This window comes from Drosophila miranda, chromosome 4, assembly GCF_003369915.1.
Source record: "Drosophila miranda strain MSH22 chromosome 4, D.miranda_PacBio2.1, whole genome shotgun sequence".
NCBI lineage: Eukaryota > Metazoa > Arthropoda > Insecta > Diptera > Drosophilidae > Drosophila > Drosophila miranda.
In genome coordinates this window covers 26,361,555-26,381,590 of record NC_046677.1, presented here as the reverse complement: position 1 = coordinate 26,381,590, position 20,036 = coordinate 26,361,555, and the positions used below count along the sequence as shown (strand labels likewise).

The 20,036-nt window shown below is 43.0% G+C and overlaps 1 protein-coding gene across 2 annotated transcripts in view; it reads right to left on the bottom strand.

Annotated features, from left to right (window-relative positions):
* Positions 1 to 503: 503 nt before the first annotated feature.
* Positions 504 to 20,036, bottom strand: part of LOC108162733 (S phase cyclin A-associated protein in the endoplasmic reticulum) — a 32,793-nt gene continuing 13,260 nt past the window's right edge. The window contains exons 7-11 of one of the 2 annotated variants that reach the window (XM_017297606.2): positions 5,501 to 5,646; positions 5,265 to 5,429; positions 4,941 to 5,032; positions 1,293 to 1,619; positions 504 to 1,237 (exon numbers count right to left, since the gene is read on the bottom strand). In XM_017297606.2, the coding sequence (XP_017153095.1) occupies positions 1,121 to 1,237; positions 1,293 to 1,619; positions 4,941 to 5,032; positions 5,265 to 5,429; positions 5,501 to 5,646 (847 nt within the window). In that variant the 3' untranslated portion in view covers positions 504 to 1,120. The remainder of the gene's footprint in view (positions 1,238 to 1,292; positions 1,620 to 4,940; positions 5,033 to 5,264; positions 5,430 to 5,500; positions 5,647 to 20,036) is intronic. The other variant, XM_017297609.2, reaches the window with a different exon arrangement.

Here is a 20,036-nt window from a genome sequence, read left to right as displayed (position 1 = left end):
CTGGGCTTTTTCTCAGTGATTATAATATATTACATGTTATTTATCTGAATTATGGAATGCCAAAGTGCCGATGGAAGACAATTAAGTGTACAAGAGGTGGCAGAGAGGGGATATTTACTGGAGGAGGCTGAGAGAAGATATATAGTGTGCCCTAGAACTATGTAGATATACCACAAGAAAGGCTATTCCGTTTAGTGTTTAGAAATATCTATGCGACCTCCTCTAGGATGGTTCGGTATATATACCACCACCATTCATTAAACAGAAATCAATCCCATTAATCCCTTGCTACCAAAGGGTGCTTGGTCCAGTGTCCTGTTACACTCCAATCTATTCGAGACCTGGCTCTTAGCGCGTTGCCCTTTATAGAACAGCTTTTGCGTTACATTTTGTGATGGGAAGTAGCCTTTGAACTCTCTTACCCTTTTAGTCCCTGTAGAAGTCATCTTCTTGGAACCCAAAAACCACCTTAGAAAACCCCAAACATTCTAGACAAATTTTCATTGCATTTTTTCACTTCTTTATTTCATTTATATGATTTATGATAATTGTTTCAGCAACAAAAGGTCGACGTCTATAAAAAATACATTAGGTTGTCTTAATTCCTGCCATTTCATGCGCGTGTGTGTGTGTGTGTGTGTGTGTGAGTTCTTTTGATAACCGAGAATTTTGGAAGATTGTTTGTCGTGTGGTTCTGATGCAGGCGATGCAGGTGGTGGTGAGAGTGTTAATACTTAGCAGGGAACGTCATACAGACTACAATGAGTATTTCATAAATATATATGTGGGCTATATGTGAATGTGTATGCGAATGTATGAGTGTGAGATGAGTGTTTTATTAGTAGTTTAGTTTAAGTTATCCTTTAAGATTACATAAAATATATTTAGAATATTTTGTGATCTCAATTATTAAGTATTCCTTGTGTTTCCCCTTCGTTTGTTCATCTCTTTGCGAATGTTTCGAGTTGTTTGCTCAGCGCTTGCTTTTTTTTCTAATTTTCTATGAAAATTATATCACGTTGCTCCCTTGGGCAATGCTTGAGAATGAGTAGTGTTCGTGTTTAAGGATAGTCTATATATATAGATATATATAGGATGTGTAGTGAGAGAAAGCACAGACTTAACCTCCTTTGAACGGCAGCTGTGGCGGAATGACTTTGTCTTTGCTCCATATGTTGATGAGCTTGATCAAGCGATTGCGCTTGGCCACATCCGACCGGCTGTACTCATCGAGGAACTGAAAATACAAAGCCCCTATAGTAAAGATCAAAGGGGTAACTCGAACAACTTACTTGCAAGTCGAAATGTTTGCCAATGAGCTCTCGGGCTGCCGGATAATTGAAGCTTGCGGTGACCAATAATGGATAGATCACTGGATTGAACTGCGTGGAGAGTTTGCCGAGATTCTTGAAGATCGCGGAATATGGCTCGGATATCAAGAGCTCCTGATGCCGACGGTTGTTCAGTGCGAAGAAGGCTAGCGAGGCAACCAAATCAATTAGCATTGTTGTCCGCTCACTGGTCCTAATCCATGGGGTGTTTGTCACACAATTGTCCAATATTATCATTATCACATCCAGCAGCTTCAGCGACAAAGGACCCTCCACCGACAGAGCCTCCTGTGGGACAGCACACAGCACACAGCACACAAAAGGAAAAAGAAAAGAAAAACACATTTAATTGGCAACACAATTGAAGGGAGGATAACGATGGCACAAAAAAAATCACTGTGCAAATGTTTTAATTAAGTCAAAGCAAATATCAAAGAGTGGCACTTGTTTAGGGCAGGATATGAAGGGGCCGGCACGTCCGTTTCGACTTCTGTCCGACTCTTCACTCGATGGTTTATAGCCATATACGAGTATACATTTATTTGCATAAAGGAATGAGAGGACAGCGAGAGGACGCTTCTAATTTGTTTGCCCTGCCCGACCAGGCCAAACCAATCCCAAAACCCAATCCCAAAACCAAACCCAAACCCAAGCCCAAGCCCGAACCAAAACTCAACTCAATTCAACAACTGAAACTGGCAACTTGTACGAGCACTAAGCAAATATTTAGCCAAACAATTGACATGCCTGGCTGGCTAGAACAACGCCAGTTCTGGCAGGATATGAGCGAGCAAGGATTTTCAAGCCGGCCAGCAGCAAAACCCAAAAAACCCAGTACCAGTAAGAGTGTAAACGACTATGGGATATCCATTAGAAATATGTTTTTTGATGGCTAAAAGGAAATTAGCTTTCAATTACCCTGGAATCTCTCTCAAAAGAAAGATTATGGCACTATTGTGGTTTGAATAATACTCAAATTGGAATGATTTTCTATAGATCGGAAGACAATAACTTTATTTTTCATTACAAACTTCCGTACAACGAAGTTTTCTATATAACGAGTTACTTTCCAGAACACTGCAATGCTAAAATTCTGCAAAAATTAATTCTATATTACGAATGTTTCGTATAACGAATTCCCTTTGAGACTCGCTATATGGACTGTATATCCGAAAAGAGTTCTGCATCTTTAAGGGTGTTCATCTAAAACATTATCGGATCTGTTTTATCGGAACTCTAGGCTAATGTTTCCGTCCCTTAGTTCTCTTCCGATTATTGCTTGAATTTATGAAGCCAGGGGTTTCTCTAGCATTAGAAGCTCTCCAAATCTAGGACTTCCAACTATGCCAAATAGTTCTACTATAGTTTAAAGATTAAAGCCCCCTCTTTGCGCCTCATATATCAGACTGTCTCATACGCCTCAGCCAACCCAACATACCCCTGAACTTTCAACAAGTGAGGGTCATCAGAAAGCAATGAAAATTGCGTGGCCTGGCATTGGCTTGGGTTAAACTTGAAAATTTCATTTTACAAAGTCAATATTTACGCAAAAACAAGCAGCAGCAGAAGCGACGGCAGCGGCGGCCCAGCGAAGAGCAGCGGCACTCGAAAATTGAGTTTGCTGATTAAAACCGAATCAAATTATTTGCCAAAAGTTGTGCCAGCAGCAGAGTTAAAAAACAAACTCCCCTCGTTTGTTGGAAGAAAACCTTTATCTATTTTTGTGGTAATTTAAAACAAATAGAACTGTTCAACCCACTAATCCCAGATGCAATCGGGGATGGGATGACGGTGGAGAGAGATGCTCGTGCTGAGCCCGGGTTTGCGGCAAAGTTTGTCTAACAAATTAGTTTGTCAAGTGCGTAGACTTGGGCAGGCTGCACGGCTAAATATTGACACGTGCAACAAACACACACACACACTCGCACACACACACACGCACAACACAGGAAATGAAATGCAGATGACAGATGGATGGATGGAAGCGATGCGATGCTATGCGATGCGATGGTTGTCTGAGAGATTCTCGATGGCTCTCCACTTCGATATTCCGTTTCATTTGCGCGGTTTTTGGCTGCCAGGACAAATCAGGCAGACTCTTCAGCAGCTCCTGCCAGCCATAAATATTTCAGAAGGAATGGGGCCAAGACGACACTCGGCAATCGGTGGCACAGAAGCAGCTGTGGCTGTGGCTGTGACTGACATTTGCCCAAAGTAAAGTGTCAAAATATTTGCGTACTGCCACCCATCTTCTATTTTATCATGGCCCTGTGTAGAGTAGCGCCGCCTCTTCCACTATTCCCCATGACTTTTCACACAGGTACCAGAGCCAAATGTCATCGCGGTTCAATGGCGTTTGCCTCGTGTTCTGTTTGTCATTTGGCGCTGTGTTGTCTGTTAAGCAAATGTCACTCTGCCTGATGCGTATATGTATCTGTATCCGTATCCGTATCTGTATCTGTATCTGTTCCTCTGTGTCTCTTACCCACAAAAACCCCCCACACAAAATATACTATTCTCGTGGCTGTCACGACATTTGGCAATATGCAAATCAGACTGCTGAAATTTCGTAGCAAATTGCAGGCCGCAGCAGCAGCATTTGCGAAAAGTTTTAAACGTCTGCACTAACTTTTGTTCTTGGGTTTTCTCAATTTTCGACGGGCGATTTCACGTTCGACAAAGTTTACAAGTGCAAAGCAAAGAAAAGCCAAAACGCACACACAACGCCGCCCCAACAACAACAACAACAACAGCAACAACAGCAGAAAAAACAAAACCAAAAAGGAAAAATTCTAATGAAATTTTCGCTGCGCTTCGCTGCTCGAGCAGGAAAGACACAAGGCACAGACAGCGGGCACAGTGGTTCGGGAATGGCCAGAAATGTCTATACAGAAAGGTTAGTCAAAGATTGTAGACTGCAGCAGGGGGACAGCTAAGAAGGCAGGGAGGGTATTTTGCAGAAGCAGAAGGATCTAGCTGGAACGTGTCTCTGGGAGAAGGAACGCTAAACGAGATGGATCTGATGTCAATCTACGAAATATGTCTATGGGAAACCATAAAAATAGCAATCTGTCAATTGAAAACCATCAAAGGGGTTCCTTAAGATCGATCTAAGTTGCTTGTAGGAACACTGACTGAATTTTGGGAGAAGGTTTGTTACAATTTTGAAATATTTCATGGTCTATAGGTTTTGTATTTAAGAGAAGTGTATGTCCTATATCGAGTTTGTATTGAGGAAGAGTTATGAACCACTCAAATTATTCCTCGAATATATTTTCATCTTTTCAAAATGGTTTTAAAGAAACCAATAGGAACTCCTTAATTCTTAAATTCTAAACATCAAATTATGTGTTTATCTCCCTCTCGCAACCCTAATCTCCCTCTCTAAGAGTCGAGAGAGTCTCCACATCCATGTTCTACTTGTCTCAAACCACTGTGCGGCAGGGCAGGGCCGCTTTGGGTTAAGGGCTGACTGACTTTTTGATTTGTTTAAACGACGACGTACGACGCGTCGTACTCCGTCGTAGTTCGACGTTTGCCGTTCAAAGTCCTCCAACTCCATCTCCAGCACCGATGCTGGCCGGGTGGAAAGGTAAACTCTCGACTCACCTGAAAAGTGTTCACATCCAGTGCGGCCAGGGACACGTAAAGATTAAACGTAGCTGCCGCCAGGGCGGTCGTGCGCTGTGGAATGCAATCACCTGCAAAAATGGGAAAATACAACAACAACAAAATTGAAAAACGGATAAAAGATTGTAAAAGAAAAGTGGTTGGGCGACGGATGAGCAGAGATAGCGGATATTCCCTCATAAAACATTCGAGTTTCTGAGCAACTGGAAGAAAATCAAAACTAATTTCCGCTCTGGCCTGGAAATCACGTTGCGTGGGATGTTGTGTCCATGTAAAGTGTATTGAAATGTAATTAGTACTTTCCAGAGTGCCCTTTCAGAGTGCCCTTCCGTTTGGGATATACAGCTACTGTTTGGTAGGGTTTCAACATCTTACCAATTGGCACAATGCTGCCACTAAGCATGGTCAATGTTCCGAAGAGTTCCGTGCTCTTGACCGCGCTCAGCAGGCGTGTCGGATCGGCAGGACCTACAGGAAGCGAAAGGAAGAGAGTGCGTTATTTACCATCAACCAGGTGCGAACTTCCGTGCATGACTCACCCGGCTTGCAGATATCAATGAAGCGACTGATGAAGCCGATCGACGTCAGCAGGTCCAGCATCATGCTGTTGTTCTGCTCGATGGACTCGCGTACCTTCTGGTTGCGACGCGACAGGAGATCTATGAGGCCCGTGATCACCGCATAGCTGGAAGCGATACAAGAATGATACAATCTTCATTAGTTTTGAATCAATCAGTTTCAATTAATTTTTAAACTTTAAATTAAAATCTGGAATATTCTTTCACAATTCGGAGCAGAAAAAACCCTTTACGGAATTGTCTTCTAGAACAATCTCTTTATAAAGCAAATTATAGAAGATTATTTCTCTACAATGCTTGTTGATTTTCAAGAGATACATAGATAGATACAGATAGAGATTATACAAGTTTTCGATAGCCGAGTAAATCTTTTGAAAGATCTCCAAAGAGTCATAGCTCTCACAACATTTTGGGCCTTTTGTTTCTTAAGAAATGTCCTCATTTAATAATAAATGTTCCATGAAAGTTTTATTCAATGAAGCTATGGTTTAGGATGGTTTCAATTGTTATCCAACAAATTGAATGCAATAATATTCTATAATAACTTTTTGAAGCCAACCCATTAATATTCTTCGCAACATTCTGCACAACTCAAAACCGAAAGCCATAAAAAAGCACACACTTCAGAATCTTTGCACATTTGTTTCAGCCGCAGGAGAAGGCCGATTGAAAATTGTGTTTTAAGCCCCCGAGAGAGGCGACACCCCACCACCCCGACAATGGCCATATAATTCTTTCATATGCTAATCAGGAGCACGCTTCTAGCATTAAAAACCGATTAGCAAAAGATTTTGTTCGTTCATAAAATGCTGCTAAATGTTTGTAAGCAAATACGAGTGCGAATCCCCCTCATGGCAGAGAAATGTGATTTAAAATGAGAGAATTTCGATGTGGAACGGAATAAAGAAGCTTTCGAATGAAGGAGAACTGTGACATGGCATACATTGAAGAGATTTTTGTTTTAGCTTCAATAGTCCTTCTGACCTTTCGCTTTCATTCTTGTGTTTTCGATAGAGAGAAAGAGGGAGAGAGTATGAGTGGGGAAAATTGTTGTGCAAATATATTTGAAATTGTTTTGATTTCAATTAAGCGAATTCTGATTACAAACACTAAAAATATCACACACACAAATGGGACAAACAATTGGGACTCCCATTCGGTCTCCCATTCGTGTGTGATTTATCATAATAAATGAAGGAGTCCAGTGCCAGTCCATGGCCAGTCCAGGCCAGTGCCAGTCCATGGCCAACCATGTTTACAATATAAATGAATGGCATACAGATTTCTGCTATTTAAGTGGGAGTCCAGCCAGTCCCATAAACATATACGGATCTTGAAATGAGTGATTGATGTGCCAGGACAATGTGCCTCCCTCGAAGGAGCGAGCAGCGTCAAAAGGCAAACAAGAGCAGAGCAAAAATTTTTATATGGCCGAAAAATCCATTTTGACCCCTTTTGACACAGCCAAAAGTCCTGTTCACAAATAAAAGCGTCCATTACTCAAACGCAGACGCACACACAGATATACAGAGAGGACAGGACACACAGGACGCAAGCTGAAGAGCAGAGCAGAGCAGAGCAGACCCCATATCACACATGGGAGCAGGACAAACAAAGCCCGGGAAGGACTACGTGCCTTTGCCCGGATGAGTCGCAACCCCGGGCCCCCGGATCCCCGCCCTGATCCGGATGGACTCTGGCATTTCTGGCGTTGTCAACTGTAAACATACTTGAGCTTCCTGTTTTGCTATTTGTGCTCCACATCGCACACAGGACACTTAGCGGCGACACAGGACGAGAGGAGAGCACAACCCACATGATGTTTGCTCTCCTGTCCTGGTTGGTCAAAACTGTGGCCGGGGTGGACAAAAAGTACTCGGCAAACTCATCAGCACCACAAAAATATCCTTAATAATTTTCTTAAACCAACAAGCACCAAAGCTAGCAGCGCCATGAAGGATGCTTTTACCCCGACCGCCCCCCGAACCCACCGAACCCTCAGCTGTCCTGTCCACATCTCGCTGTGTGTGTCTTTCCCCCACCCGCCTCTGAACTGTCATCGTTTGTCATGTGTCCTGGCTGTAGCTGTGGCTGTGGCTGCGACTCCTCTCTGGCAGGACGTAGGACGCTTGTGCCAAGTATTTAGTTCGTTGGTCGCATCAATCCAAACACAAAATGGCCAACACCCCGGCCGGCGAGCGTATCGGATGTGGCTGAGGTTTCCTCTCCATCTCTATCTCTCTCTCTCTCTCTCCCTCCCTCTGTCGCTGTCCGGGAACCCTGGTCCGGGCTTGGGACATAATCGTCAGTGCCGTAAAATAAACAGCAGCCAAAAGCAGCAGCAGTAGCGCCAACGATGGCGACGAAATAAAAATAAAACACAAAATGATATATAGCCAAGAGCCGAGGGTGTAGATACCCTTTACAAGAGCCTTGATTCGAAGAAAGATTTTGATTTAACAGTATGGAAATACAGGAATCAGAGTTTTGTTGGATTATCTTTTAAAAAGAAGCTATTTTTTGCTACTCAAACTTGATTTTCCAGGGCTTTTTCGTATGATAAATTCATGATATGGTGGTATAATTTCGACAACATTTGAATTGAGTTATGTAAAAATATTTTATACTAAAATTTGTATAGTTTCAATAATCTTTTGATGCACAAAAGTTTTTATTACAAAAAGTTCTTAAACGACCAAGTTTTCAAATGAAACTTAAGGAATATAATCTTCCGATTAGGATCAAACTTAGAAATGTATAATTTGAGTAGATTTTTCATATAAAAGTCTTCGGATTTCAATGAAATTTCACGGAAATATCAAGATATCAGCAATTCCTGAAGGTTTGCTCTGGATTTCTATACTAAACCATGTTTTACCACAGACTGTTCCCATAGTTATAGGATACAGAGGTCTGATGTGTATAGTTTTTAGGTACAAATTCTGTAATCATATATATCTGTCGGATATTTACTATGAAACAACTCTTTTTTCTCTGCATTTTCCACCTTTGCAACAAAATCAAAGTACACTCTCTTTGAGGGTAAAATAAAATACAGACATGGACGAGGTTTTTGGGTGTGAAAAGGCATTTGGTGGAAAGCTGGAAATAAAAATAAGGACGCAAAAAAAGAATTAACATCCTTGTTAGTTGTGAAAACACGTTCGCTAAATACGCGACAGTTGCAACATTCTACCCCCCAAAGGACCTCCCTCGAGTGGACTGCTGTTTTGTGTGTCTCTGTCTCTGGGTGTGTGTGTGTGTGTGTTTGAGGCAGGCGCAAATATTTTAACAAGTGTCAAATGCACACGCTACTTAACTCGTCCTCGTCCCCGTCCTCATCCTCGTCCTGGGGGCACACAGCATCGCATCGCATCGCAGCCGTGCTCTCCTTCACACAATTGTTTAATAAACAAAATAGTTACAATTGCTAGAAGGAAGTAAACAAAAAATCCACCACTTTCCGGGCCTTACCGTACTGCAGAAAAATGTCCTTTGCCTTTGCTTGTAATTTGGGCATTTGTGTGCATTGATTTCGGCACTTAAGGCGCATAATCAGGATGCTGGGACACGGGAACAAGAACATGGACAGTCGCTGGAACAGGAGCCATATCGACATCAGCGGATTTGCGTGTGTTCCGACAACAAGGAGCACAGTTCGCTGAACAACAATAGAGATAGAGACGGAGAGACAGAGAGAGAGTGAGAGGGAGGGAGAGAGTCGGGCAGGGAGGACCCCCTCAAGGACCAATGGCATGCATTTCGGGTTCGCCTCGCATAAGCAGGATTAAAATCAAAACAGATTTACGTTGACAATGACGACACGGGCAGCGCGGCAGTGGCAGTGGCAGCGGCAGCAGCAAGGACATGGACACGGACACGGCCCCGGAGACGGGCAGGACATGTTAATGTTCATGCCACGGCAGAGGTTAAACAGGACACTAAGCCCCCCTTCCTCCTGCTCCGGACCTATCTCTAGCTACAACTGTTCCCTCCGTGCCCTGTGCTGTGTGTCCTGTTGATATGTGAAATGAAACACCTTGCCACGAGAGCAAATGAAATGTCATTTGGCTGTTGATTACTCGAGCCACCGAGTCCAGGCTCCAGGCTCCAGGCTCAAGGGTCGCGGGTCCAGGGGGTGGGAGTACACTAAGGATATCTCCTGGAGAGGGTTCATGAATTTAAATCGTTTTCAAATGATGTGACACATGGTATGGTTCTGCTGCTGGTTCTGCCATTGTCCGTCCCCTGATTTACCCCGTTTTGGCCGGAGCGGAATTTCGGTTTGCCTTTGACCGCTCCGGGCGCTTAACAAGTGTGGGTTGTCTCTGGAGCACAAAAGGAAGGCAAGGGAAAGGGCTGGAGGCAACAAAGGTAGGAGGATACACCCAAACAGACAACATATGGACACTAACGACAAGAAAATGGGCGAATGATTGAGGCTTATTGGCAGTCAGCAATGGGGGAAGAGGAAGGGGAAGGGGAGAGGGAAAGGGATACTTCAAGGAATCAGAATCGGCCCTGGAGGCAATGAAGGGCCCTTAACGGATTGAAGAGTTACTATGGTTCCTTAATGAAATTCCGTGAATAAAGCAAATGATAGATAAATAGTAGTAAAAGATATATGGAGTATAGATATAGAAATAGCTCCAGTAATGGATACAATCTTCTATAAGCAGAAGATTTTTGAATCTTGTTTGGAGAGATCTATATAAAGAATACTCTAAGTACTCCTTAAGTCCTGTGGAATTATATACACAATAGATGTACACCTTTTAAGTATTTTTGCATTATTTTATATATTTATTTCCAGACCTACAAACGATCCTAAAAGTTTCTGTAGGTTTCAGTACATAAATCTCTTCGATAAGTTTTCAAGTTTTCCAACTTTTAAGAATCATCAAGAATCTACATACTATATATGTTATTCTCATAATATTCCAATCAAAACTGTTTCGAAATAAGCTTAAAAATTCAAAGTCGTTGAAAATAGGCACCTAAATAATGTACAATTATTAAGACTTTTGAAAAGATTCTTATACAATCCCCCCAAACCTTTTTCCTCACTTTTCAAAAACGAAAATATTCTCCAACTATTTGAGTTTTCATTGTCCTATCAAAAAACTACATCCCAGCACACATTCTACCGGAAACCATGTCCTGTATGGGGACACTATTTAACCCTAACATTCATGTGTTTTCTCAGCATCAAATCTGCTTAGCAGCTTTTCCAGCAGTAATTCAATTTGAACACGACGAAATCATTGAAATGCATCAAATTCAAATTCATTCAATCAAAATAAAGTCAACAACTGAGGCTGGAACTGAGGCGGAGGCTGGAAAAATGCCAGCTGGCAGTCGGCAACCCATTCATACGGCAATACGAGTGCAGAAACCTGAACGGAACGGAACGGAACGGATTTCAGGTCAGGGAAATACAGCCTTGCGGTGGGCCTAAAACAACATTAGGAGATTTCGATTGTAGCGCACGGAAAGCAAAACAATCGCCAGGCAGACGACAGACAGGCAGAAAGGTGTTAAATGTGAAACTAAACCAGGAATAAAAGATATGCATATATATATATGTGTATTCAGGGGTTCAGGGAATCCCCTAGCACGAGCCGCGGGAATGGAAAGTTGATTAAAATGCAATTGGAAATTGTTTTCTCTGCTGGTTGTCAGCACTTGATTAAGAGCAACTGTTTCCTTTGGTGGAGGGCTGAATGGCTGTCGGGCCATGGCTCCTCGCACGCTACTACCCTCTAGCCTCCCGTGGTGTCATGTCAAAACAATGCAGACCGAGTCGAGGAGGATTTTTAGGGGTAGTCCAAGAGTCGAGAGCGCACTGATTGCCCACAAGTGGCAGCAGGCAACCCTCTGCTCGACTGGAATGCAATTTGAATAGGATATGGGGTGGCGTAGGGTAGGGTAGGGTATGGTCTGGTCTGGGGAGGAGAGGAGAGGTGTATCCCATTGATGATACTCACACACACCTGGTGCTGGCGAGGCCAGAGCCAACTTTGTTGGCCATGTTTATGCATTAGACCGCGTGTAAAATAATTTCATGCTGCAAGTTTTTCGACTGCTTCCTTTATGGCCCTAAAGGGAGACACCGAACCGGGGGAGGGTGCCCTCGAACTTTTAATGTTTCGACTCGGAAAAATGTTGGCATGTGGAGTTAAGTAACATTATCAGTGGGTACAGCGGCAGCAGCAGCAGTGCCATCGTTATCATTAACAGCCAGTGTGACATCATCATCATTATCATTTTATCATCATAATTATTGGGTTTATTAGGGCAGCACGTACAGCAGCTGCTGTCACCAGACGAGCAGGGAGGAGGAGAATGGGTAGTATCATATAAATCTCTGGCAGGACTAAGACAATCCGTCATGCTGTACAGATTCTCCACAGAGAGATCTCAATTCGAGACGGCTAATGGGGCTAAGACCTCCGCAGTAATGTCCTTCTGATGAATTTCAATTGCTGCTGCCGCCCCCTCCTACGGGAGGATGTTTACATTACTAATATGAAACGCCTCCTTCACATCCACGGCAGCACAGAACAACATTCTCATTGAATCGCGTACGTGACTCTCTAATGCCCAGCAAGGAGCCCTTTTCGGATTGCTTTCCGCCCGGCAGGCGGTCCTCCCGGTCCGCTCTGTGTCCTTTTGCCACTCTGGACATCCTGCGGTGCTAATAACCCACTTACTTAGACTTATCCTTTTGTTGCTCTCCCCCTGCGCTCTCCTCTGACCATCAATTCTGGACTCTGGAGGAGTCCAACGGAACTGCCAGCCAAATGCAATTCCAAATTGATATAGAAATTGAAATCGGAATTGAATCTGACCGCATTCGGGTGCAGTTTTTTTTCGTGGATTTCTGTTGTACAGCAAAACGAAATGGTCAATGGTTAAACCCCTATATTTTGATTAGATTTATGGTTTCCTATGATGGTCGGAATGCTTGAATGCTTTAATTGCATTTGTAAATGTTTTGGTTGAGGCTTCGATTTGGTTATGGTTCCCTGCTGGGGTCTGGACAGGAGGTTGTTATGCTTCAAGAAGGGATATGCGAATTGTTGAGGGTTTTGGCACAGGAATATGACTTATATATGTAGTACTTGTAGGATGTAATAGATGTGGTATTGCAAAAAGAAGTTCTTATCATACATGAAAGATATTTTCTGCAGACATATACGATAGAAATCTTTGAGGAAAATGGTTTATATATCAGGACAATAAATGACGAATACTACGAAAAATATTCCTGGTGGTAAATCATTAAAAAGATTCAGTCTTAAATATATATAACTTTCTATAAAATCGTTCATTAGAAGATGGAATACACATAGAAATCATACAGCACATGGATTATCCATAAGAAATGGTTCAACAGAAATTTGTATCCATTAAACTGATCCCTAGCCCAATAAGTATTCCCTCCCCAGATATTTCTTACATTCATTACTCCACCAACCACAAATCAAACTCATTTATAGAGTATTCCCTATTCTACACCCAATAACCACACTTTTTCCTGGGTCAAGCCTCTGCCTGAAGTTCACTTTCCAACATTTTTTAAAGGATTTTCTTTATATAGTTTTTCAGAATTTATTTTAAGCCAGTTCAATTCAATTGGTCATGCCCAGGGGACACAATGCCGTGTGGCTCGACAGGACCTCAGATACGGTCACGCCCTGTCCATTGGGTCCACCCCAGCCCACATTTTCGGTGGACGGTGGGTTACACAGCTGTCACGCAAAACCCTTGAAAATCTTCGCGGAAATGTAACTAATTTGTGGGTGATTTTATTGTAATTAAGCGTTAAATTTAAAAAACATAAAACTTTAAATAAAAAATAAAAAAACAGAAACACAAATCAAATGACAAGCGGAGAGAAGAGAGGACGAGTAAAGGGGTGGAGGAGTGAGGGGACAAGGCAGCTGTGCGCCGCAGGGCCGCACCTTGGTCTGATAAGAGTTCCAGTTGTGATCGTAATTAATTTCGGATTCAACTTTTGTATACCCCGTGAAAGTGGTGGGAAAAAGGGTGTATTGTTTTCATGGAAATGTATGGAGCGGGTAAAGGGAGAAGTCTCCTTTCTGATAAGCACCAAAAGGCATGATATTTCTTCTATTATAATCCCACTTCATGTCTAGAAAACGTTGGGGTATTCCAATTTTGAAGATATTGATTCCATAGACTTGTCTATCAATCCTGAAAATCCATCATGATCGGATCGAGTGGACTCTTTGGTATTATTTAATTACCTATAAATTAAATGATTCCCATTTCTCTTTTTGCTATTCACAGGGTATCCTCTGGTCGAAATACTTATCCCCCCATAAAATTTCCATCTTGTTTCATTTTTCGATGAATGCAAATGAATTTTTACGTATCGTATAAGCAACAACAGCGATTTTAATTCATTTAGCTCGCGACTGTCGCTCCTCACTCGATGATGATGATGATGATTCAGTTGTGGATGTGGACTGTGGATGAGGATGGTCTCGGCTCCCAGACATTGACGTAAATTGATTTTCACGCAGCGTCCCCGACAGAGGGAGGGAGAAAGAAGTAGCGCCAGTGAGGGAGACAGATAGCGAGAGAGGCGCCGGAATATACCGCAACCGCAAGGCAGAGATCAAGGCCCAGCGCATAGCGAAAAACCGCAGCGAAAGGATTCCACCATGCACGAGTATCCGTGAGATACACGCGTATTTGTATCTGCGAGCATGGGAGAGTGTGTGTATCGGCCTTTGTGCTCATCATAAATAATGCGCAAAGTGGCAAAAAGGCGAGACCCAAGCCAAACCGAGTGGGGGAATGCTGCCCTCCCCAGCAGCCGCTTATCAGAAAGAAGCTCCATGGAACCTAAGCAGAAAGTAAAGCGTGTAATAAATGAGCGCGAAAGATGCCTCGCAATAAAGATGGCAGAATGCAATGAAATAAAAGGCGATGAAATGGCCGAGATCCATAATACTGAAAGAGTGTAGAGTGAAAATCCTCTTAAGATCAAGCAAAACTCAGGAAAAATGCATGAATCAGCATGAAAGAAAGCGGTAAGTCATAATGTGGTTTAGAAAACCAAGAATTTAATTTCTTTACATTAAGAGAGTAAATATGATAGCATTCAGGATGGAATATCATTGTTTCACTAGCTTGTCATTGTAGCTTTCGAATAAATTATAGAAGCTTTGCAGCATCTATTACTTTCTAGTACTTATTACGAATACTAATTTATTTATTCCCGATAATCAGTTCGTGGCAATTACATTAAGATCTGATGATATCATTCCGTCTCTAGAAATTCTCCATTATTTATGACCCCAAAAGTCGTGATTTTCTATGAGTAAACATCTTGTCATAGTCCAACAAGTATATTTATTGACTTATTTAAATACTATACCACCCATTCACCAACCCCCGGCTCACTTGCTTCGTTCGCTCGCACCGATATGAGTAAAATATGGGGCCACGACGGCGATGGAAAAACTTTTGATATAAGAGAAAGATATAACTATATTTAGCCATGAAAATCTCTGAGATGGTTATAGTTTCCTCTTTATTATCCCCTTCTATCACCTTTTGAGTAATAACATTTCTATTAAACATTTCAGGATACCTTCTTGTATGATTTTAGAAATATGTAGTTTTTTATATGTATATATTCCCTTGGCTTTTCCAGTAATGAGGAGCTGTTAAAGATTATTGAGCCCTTTAACGAATATATCCATTTCATATCCATTTAATTCCGCCAAACCCTTCGAAACCCCTTTCTATAGTACCCCCGAATCGTATAGCCTCTGCCAATACCTTTTCCCCTTTAACGAAGGTTATTGCCTTTTTTTTTATTAGTTATTGACGTATAGCCTTGTGGCACGCCCACAATCGAATACCCTTTTTTTGCGACAGTTGCGAGTTTTTTTTTTTTAAATCTGTTAAACTTTTTATTAGGTTGCGCCTCATTTAAGCGGCCAAAATTCAGTGGCCAGAACCTTCGGCCCATTACCACGCCCATTAATGCAAATTAAACGCAATGCAGACATATGCCAAAATCAAGTCCCTGCCTGGATTATCCTGTTTCTGCTGCTGTTCGGTTTATTTCGGTTGCGTTGCGCTGCGTTTCGTTTCGTTTCGGGATGTGTCACAGCGCATTATCATTCATAAATCAAAACATGGAAATTGTTTTGCATAGCGAGGGGTGAGTGGAAGCAGCCACAGCAGCAGGAGCAGAGAGGGGTTGCATTCGGCAAACAATATCCCTAACCCCTAACCTCTAACCCCCCTCCCCGGACTCTGTACAGTCTAATAAACATGTATAAAAAGTTATGAATAAATTAAGACATTTGGTTGTCAGTTCGGTTTAAAGGGGAAGAGGCACAGGCAGACTGTGCCCCCAGGCCTCCGGGGTTGTTGCTCACTTTTTTTATACGAATATGCATCATTGATTAAACTCACATTAAACAAGGGGTTTGCGAGAGAGGGCTTGAGGGCCTGCAGAGTGGCCGTGGCAAGTGCCGAGATTGAGCTGTCAAGTGTGCCCAGAGAAAGTGTGCAAAAAAGTATACCAAAAGGGGAAGCGAAATGTATCTCCAACTGAAATTCAAGTAAATTCCAGACATAGATATGCGATGATGTGGTGCCATGCGGTAGGCCATAAAGCAAAGACAAACACGGATGTGGCAATCACACATGGGATATATAATCTCCAATCCTGTCTAGAGAAGTTTTTAAAATGAAAATTCATCAACACGTCAGCCATCAGTCTATCCATCCATCCATCCATCCTATCTATACCATATACCATACCGTCTGCCCATTCCCCAGTTCTTGTCTTGTGTCTCCTGTGTTTTCTTAGTAACGAACGCCACCCAAAGCGTTTTCCATTTACCCCAAAACAAAGGACAGACAGACAGACAACGGGGTAAACGTTTGGTCTGATATTATATATATAAATATATGTACATGTTTTGACAGACAGGGTAACGCACAGGGTGGCGGTGGAGAAAGAGTTTTGGTGCGTCTTCAATTACGACACGCGCGTTGAAAATAAAATTTCAGCAGTTTTTGCCCGCCGTACCGCCGACTGCTTTCCATATGGGGCCTGTCACAGCGCACAAATACAAAACCACAAGGCAGATACGTATGAACGTACTCGCAGATGCTCCATCCTGGGGACTGGGGGCTGGGGACAAATGGACAACACACGTGGGGGCTAGAACCGCCAGCGATGACGGGTGGGACCCTGGGCTGACTGACTCCCAGGGCAACCTTTTCGAGGCTGTTAAAAAGCCAGAGAGCCAGCGCCAAAATAGCTGCGAGAAAGTAAAGCCGCTCGTAAAACTCAAACGAGGCGCGAAGATGGAGCAGAAGGCAGCAGCAGCAGCACAACCACCAACAACACAAGGACTTCCCCACAAACCCGCATGGCAGGGGCAAAAACATGGCGCCAAATAACCGCAACCATAACGATGTTCTCCCTCCGCTCCTCAAACTCCTGAAAATCCCTCACCGAGACCCTGAACAGGACCGTGAGGCGACGTTTGCCGCCATTTTGTAAAAGAAAAGTGCATATAATAAAATAAAATAGCAACAAGAACAACAAAAGCCAGTGGCACAAAACATACAGCGAAACACACGGGGAAGGAGCAATATCCATGGCGTACACAAAAAACGGCATTAAAACGAGGAAAAGAAAACGTGGAAAAAACGAAGACTGCAATACCCTTTTCATTGGGCCAAAGATCACATCGGGGTCACCAAATAGAGGAGAATGCTTCGTTTAAGAAAGTTCATGTTTTAAAGGGATATTTAAGCATAGATGTATTCAAATATATCTACAAAAAAGTTATTATAAAGAAAGATAAGATTTCTATGGATATTTAAAGAAAGATGCAATCGGGGCCACCAAAAATTAAAAGTATAGCCAGTTAAGCTGAAATAATTAAGCCACAGAACGAAACACATTCTTCACTAAATTATTTAATGATGTTAAAGACCTATTTAAAACATAAATTTTGTGAATAATTCGACTTGGAATATATTCTTTAATATATATTGTTATATTCTTTTGGAGGTAAGAAGTATAATTTGGGGTCACCCTTCTCGCATATCTATCCTTACAGAATAGTCCATATACCCCCCTATTCGAGTAGAGACCTCTACGATTCTGGAGGCTAAGTCAGAAGGCACTGAAAATGGACGCCTGTGATTTGGCTTTCTTTGTGGATATGTGTATGTGCGTGTGTGTGTGTGTGTGTGTGTGTTGGGGGAAAAGTGGAAAATGGAAAATGGCGAACGAATGAAAATGTCGCCGAGCGAGCATCGTAAAAAATTATGCCCAAAGTAAAGGTTCCCATCTCCCTTCCATATGTGTGTGTGTCTGCGTGTGTGTGGTGGGGCCCAACCAAATTGCGTTCTTATGGCACTTTAGTGGCAAAATCAAATTAGAATTTATGGAAAGTCGTTGTCCAATCATAAATGTGGCGCCCCGTCATATAGTAGGAATAGCAATGGCCTCCCCTAGCCCACTGTCCCATTGAATAGCCATAACCAAGGGAGAGACGACTTTCTTTTTTTTCCTTTAGTGCTAAATGACCTTTACTATGGTGGCCAAGTCGCACTAGTACTTTTGCAAAAGATTTTTAGTTTGCATCGTAAATTTTTACAGCCATTTATAGGCAGGCGGCTCAGTGGAGGTCGGGGGAGTGGATTAGTGGCTTGTAATGTGCGCCATCTGTTGGAACGATGCGAGGCGATGCCACTTGAGGGCATTACTCATGCCACATTTGGCCGGATTCAAGTGCTTAGCGTGTTAATTTGCACCAGTTCTAGATCCGACTTGAGGGGGGATGCGACCAACCGACCGACCGACTATCTTCTGCACGAATATAACTATAATACGAGGGTTGCTCGAGTCTCCTTTGCCTGCGGCACCGTGTTAAGCCCTCGCAATTGCCATTTGATTGAGTGATGCGTCAGTTGGTTGTTCCATTCAGCGATGCGCATTAACTAACAACAACGAAAACATCGGGGGAGGATGAGACTTATAGAGAGGATGGTGGTGCATTATCACTCGTACTTCAGCGTGTCTCTCTCCTCTCTCTGACGAGCATTAAATTAACTGTAACTGGCACTGCACTTTACACATTTTACATATGTCGCCTACAACCCACACAGAACTTCATCTTGGTGGGTGGTGGTTCGCTCCCCCCCACTCTTAATATTCCCCTAGAGAGGTAGCATGCCCGAAAACTGGGAAACGGGGAACGAAAAAAACAACAAGGCAAAAATCAAAGCGAATGCACTCAAACGAATGCCTCAGCCTCGAGCCTGTGTGTAGGTAATTCAATAGCCAAAAGGCCTTCCCAGTACCCATCACCCAGTTTCCAGTCCCCCAGTCCCATCTCCCGTTTGGGTCTTTGACATGCGGCAATGGCTGGACAGGCACTCATCAAACTTTTGACATGCAGCTCATCCAGAAACAAGGGACTGGGGCTGCAAACCAAGAGAGGGAGAGAGCTGTTGAGGCTGTCGCTGCTGCTGCTGCTGCTGCTTCTGCTGCGCCTTTTTGCATGCAAAATGTCAGCGCATATGTCAGACTTTTGCATATGACCTCTTCGGGTTATGTTCGGCGAGGGTCTGCACCAAAGTTTGGACAGAAATTACAAGAAAGTGGTAGGTGCGGGAGATTGGCCTTCACCTATATTAAAGATTATAGAACACTTTGAAGAACCTGCTCGGCTTCAGAACCGAATGCAGTCTCTGGCCGCGGCTACTCTCTCACAAAGAGACGCTTCTGAGTACCCTCTTCAGCTTACCCTCTCATTCTCTTCGTCAAACATCCTTGCTTTCGTACTTCCTCCTTCACTTATCTGCTCAGCTATACATTATTATAGTTCCCTATAGCCTTGTACACTTTCTATCATCCCTAAAACTTCTCGTTCAGCCGTCGCAAATCTATTTTTTTCCGGAAAAATCCTGCCCTGTATGACCAAATGCATTTTGATGCAAATCTACAGCGAAGTTTTGGGCTACACTTCTTTTGAGGCTACCACTCTCTGACCCTTGCCCTGTCCATAGGCACACCCCCTCTCCTCTCACCACTGCAGCACTCTCAGTGTGCCCAAATCTGGGTGTGTGCGGGGGTTGGGTTCCTGCTGCTCTGATGTCTTTGTAACTGTAATTGATGCTGACTTTTTGACAGTTTGAATGTCGAAGCGAGCGAACAGATGAGCAACGAAAACTGAAAACGAAACGAAACGAAAAACTGAAGCTCCAGTTGACTGCAGGACCTCTTCTCACTCGAAGGCAAATGACAGCTCTGATTAGTTGTGTGACAGTTTTGTGATTTGAATTCAATTATGACATGCAAAGGACTGCAGGTGGTTGTTGTCTCTGGGGCTGCAATTGGGACAGCAAAAATTTATAGGAAAAACGAAAGGAAATTCGAGGCAGCCCCTGCCTGCCCTAAAATCAATAAAAACACACC